We start from the raw sequence: 13,689 nt of genomic DNA on the forward strand, positions 1-13,689 counted from the left end.
CTTCCCCCCTCCCTTCCTTTCTTCCCTCTTCCCCTCCCTTTTCTTCCATCTTGTTCCCCCTCCTTTTTTCCCTCTTCCCCTCCCCTTTCTCCCATCTTCTTCCCCTTCTTCCCTCTTCCCTCTCTTCTACCCCTTCTCCCTTCTTCCCTCTCCTCTTCCCCTCCCTCCTCTAGTGCATTGTATTCTTGCCATTCATTTAAGGTTCCATTTTTTCCTATAGGTTGCTCTGGATCTATGGGAAGACTTCGAGATGTGCCAAGAGGGGCAGAAAGAGTGGCTCACCCGGAAGATCCGGGAGTCCCACTTTGTCATTGTCGTGTGCTCCAAGGGAATGAAGTACTTTGTTGAGAAGAAGAGCTGTAAGCACAGGGGAGGGAGGCGAGGCTCGGCCGACGGAGGCGAGCCCTTCCTGGCAGCCGTGAGCACCATCTCCGAGAAGCTCCGCCAGGCCAAGCAGAGCTCGGCCGACCTGGGCAAATACATCGCCGTCTACTTCGATTACTCCTGCGAGGGCGATGTTCCCGGAGTGCTCGACCTGAGCACCAAATACAAGCTCATGGATCACCTCCCCCAGCTCTATTCTCACTTGCACTCTCGAGATCTCAGCCCACAGGATCCAGACCTCTATCCGGCTAACCTCAGCAAGAGGAATTATTTTCGGAGCAAGTCTGGGCGGTCCCTGTACGTGGCAATCTGCAACATGCACCAGCTTATTGATCAGGAGCCCGACTGGTTTGAGAAACAGTTCCTCCCTTTCCCTCCTCCCGCACTACATTACCAGGAGCCCATCATGGAGAAATTTGACTCTGGCTTGGTGCTGAATGATGTTGTCTGCAAGCAGGTGACTGAAGGTGACTTCTACCTGAAGGCGGAAGCCCCCATCCTTGGTGCTGGTGCTCCAGACTCCCATTCGGGCCTGCCCCGTTTAAGCCTGGAAGAAGATGGGGATTCCCAGGACACTCACGATGGCAGCTGTGTTCTCCGACCCTTGCTGCACACTGTGAAGGCGGTCGGTCCTGCCGATATGCCCAGGGATTCTGGCATCTATGACTCTTCTGTGCCATCCTCAGAGTTGTCGCTGCCTCTGATGGAAGGACTTTTGATAGACCAAATGGACACCTCTTCCATCACAGGGAGTGTCTCTTCTTCTTCAGGCTTGGGTGAGTGTCAATTTATCAAACGTCAAGTGTGCATCATGGCAAAATAGGGAATTAGCCTTGTGCAAGGACTCGAGGGCCAGCTTCTGCCTTGGAAGACCTTGGTCCCAGGCCTGCTGCTAATCCAGGCTGGTTGTGTGACCCTGGGTGAGTCACTCACTCTCCCTTTCACAGTCGGCTCTGACCCTGTAAGCTACACAAGAGTTGTTGACCTGTTGTTGGAGGGAATTTACACACTGGGAGCCCCCCCCCAGTCCGATAAAATCCTAGGTCTGGCTTTCCACCTTGCCAAATATGTATGGCCCTGTGTGAGACTTTGGGAGTACAGGGGAAAAAAACAGAGCACCCTGGCACCAAAGGAGCTTACATTCTACTGGGAGGAAACTATATGTGGAGGGAGATGGGCTCATACAAAATTACTTTCAAGAAGTTTGTTGTTCAGTCTTTTCAGTTGTGTCTGACTCTTTATGACCTCATTTGGGGTTTACTTGGCAGTGGTTTGATATTGGAGGGGTTTGCTATTTCCCTCTCCAGCTCATTTGACAGATGAGGAAATTGAGGCAAACAGGGTGAAGTGACTTGCTGTAGCAGCAAGCACCCCAAGCGCGTCCCCAGGGTGTCTGCCAATACAGGTTCTTGGATCTGCTTTGTTAAAGGAAAGCAACTCAAAATGGGTTAACAAGCTTACTTTAATTAGTCAGACATATATCGTTTACCTTGTTCAGGGGAAAAAGGTCAGCACCCTAAACTTCAAAATATACAGACAGAATTATCAAGACATTAACAGATCAAGTAGACAGCTTTCCAAACTGTCCAACCATTACATCCATACCCAGTCAACATCTGGGTTTCCACATCTGGGTTTTTCAAAGCCCGGGGACTCTCAACAACGGCTTCCCAGAATTCAGATCAAATCACAGAACACTTCTCAAAGTGAGTCCCAAAACAAAGCTACACATCAGGGCTTATATAGCCTTCTCCTGGCTCAGAGAATGTAACAACCTTATTGACTCACTGGCCAATCAAGAAGTATCTGCTGAAAAACAAGCCTCCCTCCCCAGGCTTCAGGTGCATTTTAGCCTAGGGGCAGGGAAGATCTTTAAAATTTACATTCTCATTACACTTGCCCAGGGTCACCCAACCAGGAAGAGTCTGAGGCTGAATTTGAACTCAGGTCCTTCTGACTCCAGGCCCAGTGCTTTATCCACTACAACACTGCCCCAATTTCAATAGATAGAGAACATTAGCTGTGATGGGGGTCGGGGGTCGGCATATGGCAGCATGGTTCAGGAAAGGTCTAGGTCCTACATGGGAGGTAATAAGTGAGCTATACTTTGAAGCCAAAGGGAATGCATTCTTGTTGTGGGCTACAGTCTGGGAAAAGGCATGGAGGTGGGAAATTGGCTGTTGTGCACAGGGAGCAGCAGACAGGCTGATTCAGGAAAAGGAATGATTGGAAATTAGACTGGAAATCTAGGTGAGAATAAATGGGGGAAGGCTTTGCAAGTAGCAGAATGATGAGGGTGGATATTTGTCCTGGAGGTGGTGGAACTGCCAGAGATATCTGAACAAAACAGAAATGCAGACCGCCTCAGGAACCTGGGTGTGGGGGAGTCTGCATCTCCTCCTGGGTAATTAATGCCCCTCACTGTGTGCCCGAGAAGCGACTGATCCAAACCTGTCTTGCATGATGGACTGTGTGTGCACATGCACATGTGTACACGGTCATGTGTGTGCTGCACATGTGTGGACATCTGTTGTGCATGGTCGTGTGCTGCACGTATGTGGGCATGTATGTTGCATTGCACTGTGGGCATGTGTATGTGTGCACACAGTCGTGTGTGCTGCATTGCACTGTGTGTGGGCATATGTGCTGCACGTGTGTGTATGTGTTGCATATGTGTGTGCTACATTGCGCTGTGGACGTGTGGGTGCTGCACGTGTGTGGCCGTGTGTCGCACACATGTGGACATGTGCCGCACATGTGTGTGGTCATGTGCTGCACGTATGTGGACATGCGTGCTGTGTTGCACCGTGTGCACAGTCATGTGTGTGCTGCATTGCACTGTGGTCATGTGCACTGTGTGTGCATATGTATGTGTGAACATGGTCATGTGTGTGCTGCATTGCACTGTGTGCCTGTGTATGTGGGCATGTGCACTTTGTGTATGTGTGTGGGCATGTGTGCATTGTTGCACGTGTGTGTGCATTGCATGCATGTGCTCAGCTGAGCATGACCCCACAAGGTTTCAGCCTCCCCTCAAACTGTCCCTCCTTAAACTCGCAGATGTCCCTTTCAGGACAGTATTAATGTCTCCCGCTTGCCCATTAAAGCTTTTTCCATCGTCTCTCTTGCTCAGTCATTGCAGTTCATTCCAGAGGTCAGAATTCAGGTGACTGTACTTTCCGGGCTTTGCTTGCTTTCAAAAATTGTGTCTTAATAGGAAATGTACTCCTCTATGAACATCATGTCTCTCCAATTAGGATGCAAGCTCCTTGAGGTCAGGGACTTCACTCCCTTTTATATTTCTGTTTACCAGTACCTAGTATATGCTCAGTAAGTCAGTCAGGTGGCACAGTGCCTGGGGTCAAGAAGACCTGAGTTTAAATCCATCCTCAGACACTTATTAGTTGTGTGACCTTAGGCAAATCACTTAACTTCTGTTTGCCTCGGTTTCCTTCTTTGTAAATGGGTGGTATAATAGCACCTTCCTCCCAGAGTTGTTCTGAGGATCAAATGAAACAATTGCTATAAAGTGTTTGGCATACAGTAGGCGCTATATAAATGTTAGGTATTATTGTTATTTTTATAATGAACTCCCAGGTAAATTCCTAGCCACTGACACTGCTAAAGAACTTTAAGGTTTGTAATGCATTTTCCTCACACTAGCCCTCTGAGGTAGATGATGCTACAGATGTTATTATCCCCATTTTACAGATTAAAAACCTGAGGCTCTGGAAGTTTCAGAGTCTTACTCATGTTTACACAGCTAGTAACGGCCTGAGATAAATTTGAACCGAAGTGTAGGATTTCAATTCCAGCATTCTTTCTTTCTTTCTTTTTTTGTAAGCAATCGGGGTTAAGTAACTTGCTCAAGGTTACAGGGCCAGTTATTTCTGGGTGTGGTGCTGAGTATCTGAGCCAGGGATTCGATCTCCAGGTCATCCCGACACTGGAGCCAGTGCTCTTACTCGCTGTGCTACCTGGCCGCCCCTCCAGCATTCTTTCAATGACATCAATTCAATAACTAAGCACTTACTCCTATCAGACACTGAACTTGGCTCTAGGGGTGTAAAACCAGAAACAAAGGAGCCCTGACCCTCAGGGAGCATCCAGTCTACTCAGCCAGTCATTAAACATATTTTATGTGTCGGACCCTGTGCTAAATAAGCGCCAGGGATACAAAAAGAGGCAAAGGACAGTTCCTGCCCTCAAGGAACTTACAATCTGCTAGGAAGAAAAAATGTGTACACATAAAATATATATTTACAAAGTAAACAGGAGGGGTTGGGGGAAGAAATGATAGTCATTGGGGCGGCCAGGTGGCTCAGTGAGTAAGAGCACCGGCTCCAGTGTTGGGACGACCTGGAGATCGAATCCCGGGCTCAGACACTCAGCACCACACCCAGAAATAACTGGCCGTGTAACCTTGAGCAAGTTACTTAACCCTGATTGCTTAAAAAAAAAAAAAAGAAATGATAGTCATTCAACAAGCATATACTTTTATGGGTTCTGGGATCATGAAGACAGAAAAGCAGCAACATGCTCACAGACAAGCAAATGTCATGGCTTCTCCCATAGTTCACTGTCCTCCTTCCCCCCCCATCACTTTTTTCTTTCTTCTCTGCAGGTGAAGAGGAGCCCCCTGTCCTCCCTTCCAAGTGTGTAGATTCCGGAGCGTGTAGAGCTGGACTCAGTGGGCACAGTTTGACCGACGAGCTCCCAGTGGTCGGCCCGTTATAACCTGACAGAGGGTTCTAATGCATTGCCACTTTAGCGACAGCGGACAGCGCCTGTGTCGGTCAGCCCCTTGCCCCGCCACCTCGCCTACTTGAAGGAACAAAACCCTCCATTTGGATGTTTAGAGGGAGCTTTTGGCCAGTCCTGGTTTTCCTGCCCCTCCCTCCACCCTTGGGTTTGGTACAACCCGTCATCTGCAGACTCTTAAGAGAGCTTCGCGAGGGGAGTCCATAAGCACAGAATGCCCATTTCCTCACATTAACTGGATTCCTTTGACTACGTTCATCTGTTCCTACCATTTTACACTTAGAACTCATCTTTGGATCTGCAACCGTGGCAGAAGGAAAGAGGCGTTAGAAAAGCAACAGCATTCTGGGAGAGAGAAATAGGCCGTCCTCATTGTGTCTGTAAGGTCCATTTGGCTGTACTTAGCACCAAAAGGAGATGTGGATTTTCAGTTGAAATAATTCATGGAACAAAAATCTGTAATGAAATTGTAGACATAGGTTTTTCTGTGTCTAGAATTGTCACCCAGTCCCTGGGAAATGTTACTTTGATAAAAGTAACAAATCTTCACCTCCATAATCACACACACACGTAAAAATTAAGTTTAGACAGGCAATACAGTGTAGTGGAATTTGTTCTGAATTTGGAGTCTAAGGGTCTGGATTACCTGTCATTAACTACCTGCGTGACCTTTAATAAGCCCCTTGCCCCCCTCCTCTGAGCTTCCGGTCTTCTTATGTGTAAAGAGTAGATTGGATAACCTCGGAAACATCTCTTCCAATCTGAAATTCATGATTTTCTGAGACTGGAAGTGATTGGAAATGTGTGTCCAGGACTAGTCCCTGTCTTATACATGACCATCCTTTCACAAAGAAAGTCGGTTGTTGAGACAATCCATGATTCGATCATGATTCCACTAAGTCAAAGGTCAGCTGGGCATACATTTGTTTTATTAAGGGGATAACAATCTTAGAATTGGAAAGGATTTTGAAGGTCACCTAATCCAACCCTATATCTGACCCAAGGATTAGCTCTACTCTGTTCTCAACAAACCATCCTCCATTGGGTCCCTGCCTGAAGACCAGCAGTGAGAGGCAGCCCTTACCTCCTGGGGCACTCCACTTCATGTTAGGACAGCTCTGCCCCTTAGGAAGCTTTTCTTGACCTTAAGTCTAAATCCTCTATTCCTCCAGTTTTGCCCTTGGGGGCCGAGAAGAACAAAGCTAATCCCTCTTCTGTGGTACAGCCCTTCACTTGTGCTGTCCCCACTGAGTTTTCTTTTTTTCCAGATTTAGCCTCCTCATTTCCTCTGACCTATCCTTGTATGGCATGATCTCTGGTCTTTTTGTCACCTAGGTTTCCCTCTGACTGTGACTTCTGGGTCCATATCCTTCCTAGAATGGGAGCACAGTCCATCGGGTATGGACTAAGCAGGGCCGAGGAGAGAGGAATCTCCCTCATTCAGAACACCAGGCTTCCTTCATGCAGCCCAGGAGAGCATTTACTTATCTTGTTCTAATATCACACTGATGATTTGTGCCCCCCAATCCTGGATCTTTTTCACCAAAACCATTTATAGTCTGACCTTAGGTCATCATCCTGTGCTTGGGAAGTTGATTTTTTCAGCTAGCATCCAACTTTATCCCTATCAAGTTTTAGCTTATTTGAGTCAGGCCATCCATTGTTCCAGCCTGGTGAGGTTTTGTTGAATCCTTTCATCCAGTGTGACAGCTATCCATCTCAGTCTTGTTTTGTGTCACCTGCCAATCTGCCAAACGTGCTTTCTATACCTTCCTCCAATAAAAACCGCCAATCCTGTAGTCTTCCACCTTCCCTATTGACCTTGACCCACTCATTATAACTCTCTAAGCCCTAGTAATTCAGCTAGACCCAAATCCATCCAATTATGCCTCCATCCAGCCCACAGCTTCCCATCTCATCCACCAGAAGAGTGTAACTCACTCAATGTTCTGTTCATGTCTAAGCACACTGTGTCTTTGGCATTCCTGTGGCATGAGGGTCTGGTTACTGGTGTCAGAAAAGGAAATGAGACCAGTCTGGCATGACCAGATCATGATGAAGCCATGGTTCACAAATCATCTCTCTAGGATTGTATTACAGAATGTTGCCAGGAAGGTCTTTCTCTCTCTTTTTAAAAGCTTTATTTAATTTTTTTCAGTAAATAATTTTTTTTCCTTCCACCTTTTTGCCCCTCTCCCCATTAGAAGACAAAAACAGAGGGAAAAACCCCTTATAACAAATACACACAGTCAAGTAAAACAGATTCCTGTATTGGCCATATCCAAAAACTGGAGTCTCATTCTGCCCTGAGACCATCACCCCCTTGTCAGGCAGTGGGTAGCATCAGCCCCCCAGGATCATGGGAGGTTATTGTGTTGATAAGTTTTTAAGTCTTTTCAATTGTTCTTCTTTTGGTGCCTTGCCATTTTATGTCTTTAGCATTCCGTGTCAGACTTGGGTATCCCAGGTCCTTCAATTCATCCCTTCACCTCCATGCCAACATAATTGTGCCCAAATCAGCATTGGTCTGTTTTCAGGTTCTAAAACTGTTGATCCTCCAATGATAAGAGTGGAAATTCTACAAAATACACTACAATGGCTTGAAATTACTGACTTAGCTATTGAATGGATGTGCTTAAACTGAGGCAGTTTTTTTTTAAGGACAGAAAGTGTGATGGTCTTTCTGCAACACCCTCTACATTCCTGTTGCTAAAGAAGGCAACATACTTAGATTCATTGACTTTTTTTTTTTTGCTTTATTTTTGGAGGGCAGTTGGGGTTAAGTGACTTGCCCAAGGTCACATGGCTAGTTTTTATGGTGAGTGTCTGAGGCTGGATTTGAACTCGGGTCCTCCTGACTCCAGCGCCACCAGGCTGCCCACGATTCACTGACTTAATAATCTTAAAGTCAGCAACCTTCCCAAAAAGATGCTTTTGGATCAGTTGTAACGTTTTTCTCCCTGATACCCTCCCTGCTCAAGAAAAGACTTCATTCGCATCTTTTACCTAACAATTTGGGGCTTTGAATCCTGGAGGCAAGGAACTAGCAGATTTGGAAGGGTGAGGTAACAGGCAAATCCTTAGTCTCTATAAAAACTTGACATGACTTCTGTTTTCCAGGTCAGAATATATTTTTAATATTTTTTGTTGCATCACAAGTGTACTGTAGTATCGCTGGTGAAGCCCAGGTATCCAGTGATTGCTCAGTGATGCTGTTGTTCCCCAATCGCAGTCACTGATAATGCTGTGGAATTATTGCCGTCTTGGGAATCAGGGCTACGTAGTATTTCCACTCTTCTTGATGGCATTAGGTGGGGGAACCAGCAGCAAGAGGAAAAAGGAGCCACAGTAATAAGAGAACCTTCTTTCCTCCCCTGGGATTTGCCACAAGCAAGAGAGAAAAGGAAAGGGAGACAGGCTTTCTCATCTTCCCATGTGCAAGTAATACAGCTGTTAAAGTCATAAACTCTTAGGGAAAAGAGCTTGTATCCAAGAGCTCCCTGATGCAAATAATTGGCCCAGGGCTTTGTCCAGGCAGCTGCTAGCCTCCAGTTACAGGAACGTGCTTATCTCTTCTCTGGCATCAGATATGTGGCCATGTGCAGCTGCTTGAATATAGTCACGTTGCTTGATGAAAAGCAACAGGTTTCCTCATAAAGTGATACATTTGATTGAAAGAGAGACCCGTTCTCTCCTACCCGCCACCCCCTCCAGCCTTGTGCTGGCTCCCTAATCAGAGTTCTCCTCCCATCATGGTGGGTAGCTACATATCCCATGTGGAAGGTGGCGTACTTGTGTCTTCTTAAGTCCAAAAATGCCTCACAAACACGAAGGCAAAGGGACAATTTCTGTCAAACTTTTGCGCAAAGTAAATGACTGCAACTTGGTATATATTAGAAACCACCCTTTTTGTGGCACGTAGCACAGTGCTGGGTAAATAGTGGGTACTAATAAATGCTAACTGAATTAGGGAAAAGGTTTTGCATCAAAATGTTTCTGGTAAAAGTCTGATGTCCAAGATTTGTAGAGATTGGATACAAATATAGAAGACCAAGAATCATTCTCCCATAGGTAAGCGACCAAAAGATAAGACATTTCCAAAAGAAATGCCAACAGTCAGCAGCCACATTAAAAAAATGCCCTCAATCACCTGAATGCACCAGAAATGCAAATTAGAACACCTGAAGTGAGGATGGATTGCATGGAAGTTTGATGTGGCTCAGCCACTTGAAGACCCAAATTTAGTGTGATAAAATGATTGCTTTAATAGCCTTATTAGATAGGCAGTCTCTTAACTGTGGCAAACAAACACTGAAGACCTAAAGAGAGCCTTTAGGAGACAGGAACCTACTTCTACAAAGGTTTAAGTCCAACAGGACAAGGACACAGTTTGAGCACAAGCTATTGGTAGAAGACAGTAAAATAAAAAGATATTGCGGGTTTCCAAGTCACCCGGTACATACTAGTCATTGGTACACTATCTTGTAGGGTCAATTAATGCACCCATGGAGACACTAGGTATCTTATTGGGAATAGCAGATAATTTTAAAAGGTTCCCTTTGGTTTGGATTGTGTCTTGATACTTTATATGTAATATGGGTGTTTCTGATGCCCTGGGAATCCAATTTGTTTTGGTTTGATTCAGACCTACAATTTGAATTTATGCCAATCCACATTGGCATCCTTTTTGTAATTTAATTGTCTCAGAGAGTTTTCTGGAGAACTGAGATGCTAAGTAACAGCCTCAGCAGCAGGACTGAAACCTCTGACTCAGAGGCCAGCCCTTTAACCACTATGCCGGTATTTCTTTAACTTGTACAAAATAACCAAACTTCATTATGGAAGTCTAACTCAGGTAGAACTGAACAACAAAACCCAATTATCCCATTCCCCAATCTTGCTGTTTTTGTTTTCATTCTTCATCTTCACCAAGACCTATCTGGGGATGGGGCAGAGTCTTCTCTCCCAGGTTTAAAGCCAGAGCTGCCTTTGGGTCAACACTCCCCAGGGAGGGGAAATAATGATGAGTGATGGGTTTAGAGGAGTCGGATTCTTGGTGGGCTCTAGATTTCATATTTGTTCTTACTCTCCTCACCCTAAGAGAAAGTTAATACCATTGAAAGGAGTTCACTAGTAGGTTAAATCAACATGAACACAAGATTGTTGATGGGATAAGGTCTTGACCTGAACTGGTCATGTTCCCACCAAAGTTTGTTACTTAGGAGGGAAATTTAGAAAAGGAAGTTTTGAGGACAAGCAGGAGTCACTTAGGAAATAGAAGTCCTGTATATATAGAGAGGGTTATAGGTTGTTGATCTTAATTCATCTCTGTATGTAATATTTGTGCCTCCCCCAGCCCCAGAAGATTTATAGGCACCTATGGGTGGATTACAGTCTGTGCTACTTGAGTATTCATTTCAATAAGATTAGACCTGTAACTAAGGTGGGACAACCAAGACTTTGCCTTAGGGTGACATCTAGAGGGTGCTGATACTACATTTTTTTCCAAAGACTTTAGCTTAGTAGGAAGAATTGGTAAAATAGAACATTGATGTTTAGTATTAATTTGTTGTGGATATTTTCATTCCTATAAATTCCTTCTGTCAGGGCTTTTGAAATGATCCTGGATGAGTCATTGAAAAGTGTTCAAAGGCTTTCTTCAGATCCTTTCTCATTCACAATATCCAAGCAATCTGTTGGTAAAGAAGTCATTTCATTAGTGTTACTTTATAGTATAGTTGTTCATGTATGGAATTAGGCCCCTTTGTAGACAGTAAGCTCCCTGAGGGCAGGGATAGGATAGTGCTCTCCAGGCAGTGGTGCTAAAGGATGCCTGTCGAGTGCACCTTATGACTGCAACATGGTGGACATATCATGCCCTGCTGATTCTGGCATGGAATTGAACACACACTGCATCTCCTCATAAAAACCCTGACACCTACAATTTCTAATTCTCAATGTTTCTGGGTGAGTAACCTGCAACCTAGTTTTCATCATGAATCAACTTGACCCTACCACTCAGCATGTTTCCATGTTGTGGAATTCCATTGGCTTAATGGGTAATGGTTAGGTTGGGGAGTATGTGACACCATCCTATCATACCACGATAATGAGACATGTGCGCCAATGCCCAATATAAACTTTTGGATTATCTCCCAGAGTGTCCCTCTGTTTATGCAGATAAGGAATCCTCGATTTCTCAATCTGACACAACAATAATGCAATATTGCATTATTGCAAACATCTTACCAAAGCTTCCTTTGATAACACATTCAAGGGGCAGCTAGGTGGCCCAGTGAATAGAGTACAACCCTGGAGTCAGGAAGATAACACATTCAAAATAGCCTTTCTCAACAAGCTTTGTAAGCCAAATTGAAAATTATTATGAGGTGTTAGGTTATTAATGCCATACTATCTTCCTTCTCCCAGCAGATGGAAACAAAGGGAGTGCTCTTACTGTAAGTAAATCCCTTTGATTCAGATCTCAGAATTGTGGGTTTAGGAGGGTGGTCCCTCCCTGCCTTCAGGAAGGGCAGCACCTAGACTCTCAGACGTGAGATAGAGCGCCCGCATCTAGATTTTCAGAAGACGTTCTCCAACTGTTTCCAGTAACCAAGGATATTCTCCAACCCATTCTTCTATCCTGGAACGTCTTTGCCCATATAGACTCCTTAGATAAATGGAAACTGGCTTTCTTTTGCTCTCAGCAGCTGGGCCCTTTCCTCCTGCGGGGGAACCACTAGTGAGTCCTGCCCTTCTTATTTCAGGGATAAATAAGTCCGCCAACTTGAATTCATAATACCTGTGTTGATGCCTCAGGATTTTTCACTCCTGATATTTTCTTTTTTACACAAAGTCCAACATTCCAGATTGGACCCAGTGCCTTACTTGAGTAAGTATCTGATACTGAGCATGTTGGTAGAAGTACTAAAAGAAATCAGAATCTCAGTCTTGGAAGGCTCCTTGGTGGCCATCGAGACCAATCCCTAACTGGAGAATAACCCCCTGGCCAGCATATGCAGTAAGCCATCTAGCCTTGCCTTGCCTTGAAGACCTCAAGTGAGGGGCAATTCACTACCTCCAGATGCAGCCTTTTCCACTCAGCTTTTTGTAAGGTTTTCCTGGCATCGAGCCAACATCCCTCTATACAATTTCCATCTTTTAGTCTTCATTCTGACCCCTGGGGCCAAGGAGAACCGCTTGATGCCTTTCAAGTACTTGAAAACATTTCTCAGGTCCTTCTGAGCCTTCTCTTTTTCAGGCTAACATCCTTCAAGTGGTGTGACTATAGTTCACCTGCCTGGTCACTCTCCTTGGAATGACTTGAGACTTGTCAATATTCTTGCAGAAATGTGATAACTAGAAATCTTGACTTCTGACACATTGTGTTAGGGCAGAGTACAGAGAGACTATCAACTCCTCGTTAATTAAGTTTACAACAGACAGCTCAGACCCATGCCTCTCAATGTCATTTAAATTACCACTTTCCACATCACACTGTTGACTGATGTTGAGCTTGTGGTCCACTAAGAATTCCTCCCCCATTTTTGTCAGATGAACCATGGTCTAGCCATTGTTTCTCCTCCCCCAACATAAAGCAGTTTTCTGGGCCTCCACAAATTCCGTTAGAATTTTCTTCTGAGACCAGCAAGCAATAAAGACTCTTGTTAAAAAAAAAAAAAACCAAATATGTTAATATGCATTTTAGAGAGTAGCCTAACTACTATTTTCTTTGTTAGTAAAAACAGAATTTTTCAGAGGTTAAAAGTGTGTTTGTGTTAAACTCTAGAGGAAAAAAAAAACCCTGTGGATGAATGATGTTCTTTTCATCCTGAGGTTTCTGTTCCCTGTGGAAGAAGATTAGCAAGATCAGACTGAGAAATAGGCTCTATTTTTACATTGAAAAAAATGAGTAATTTTTTCATTTGTTTTTGTACATAATTATGTCCATATTTGACAATAGGCAGTGACTGATGTTTGTAAGATGTACTTTTTGTACCTTAGAAAGTTTGCATCAAATAAAGTTACATTTTAATATTCTGGCCGTCTGGTGTTTCAAGAACTTCTTCCCCTGGATGGAATGCTTTCTGAGTGTTGTCTGGGAAAGGTGAAAAACCACCCAAACCTGGTTCTGCTTAAGCAGTGCCCTGCCCTCTGAACGCAGCTGACCTACCTGCCCCAGAGGACAATGGGCTGACCTCTTGGTGACCTGTGATTTTATAGAGCAGTCTAAGGAGCTTTCTGACCTTCGGGGCTCATTGCCTCTTGTGCAAAGTCCCCTTCTGCCAGGGGACCTATACCCAGTCAATCAACATGTACTTACTAAGTACCAACTGTGTATGAGGCATGTGCTAGATGCTGAGGCTACAAACGCAGAAGTGTATTTGAGGCAGTCTCTGCCCTCAAGGAGCTTCCATTCTCTCTCTCTCTCTCCTCTCTGTCTCTGTCTTTCTCCTTTCTCTGTCTCTGTCTCTCTCCTCTCTCTGTCTCTGTCTCTGTCTCTCTGTCTCTGTCTCCACACACACACACACATCTACACACACA

The 13,689-nt window shown here is 44.8% G+C and overlaps 1 protein-coding gene across 2 annotated transcripts in view; it reads left to right on the forward strand.

Annotated features, from left to right (window-relative positions):
* The window catches only part of IL17RD (interleukin 17 receptor D), an 89,078-nt gene extending 75,896 nt beyond the window's left edge, over nucleotides 1–13,182 (forward strand). For both annotated transcript variants that reach the window (XM_069084342.1, XM_069084343.1), the window contains exons 12-13: nucleotides 221–1,160; nucleotides 5,009–13,182. In XM_069084342.1, the coding sequence (XP_068940443.1) occupies nucleotides 221–1,160; nucleotides 5,009–5,121 (1,053 nt within the window). In that variant the 3' untranslated portion in view covers nucleotides 5,122–13,182. The remainder of the gene's footprint in view (nucleotides 1–220; nucleotides 1,161–5,008) is intronic.
* The last annotated feature ends 507 nt before the right edge of the window (nucleotides 13,183–13,689 follow it).

The sequence above is a fragment of the Petaurus breviceps genome, unplaced genomic scaffold (assembly GCF_028583685.1).
Source record: "Petaurus breviceps papuanus isolate PSGF00001 unplaced genomic scaffold, PetGlider_PUasm1.0 174, whole genome shotgun sequence".
In the NCBI taxonomy this organism is placed as follows: Eukaryota; Metazoa; Chordata; class Mammalia; order Diprotodontia; family Petauridae; genus Petaurus; species Petaurus breviceps.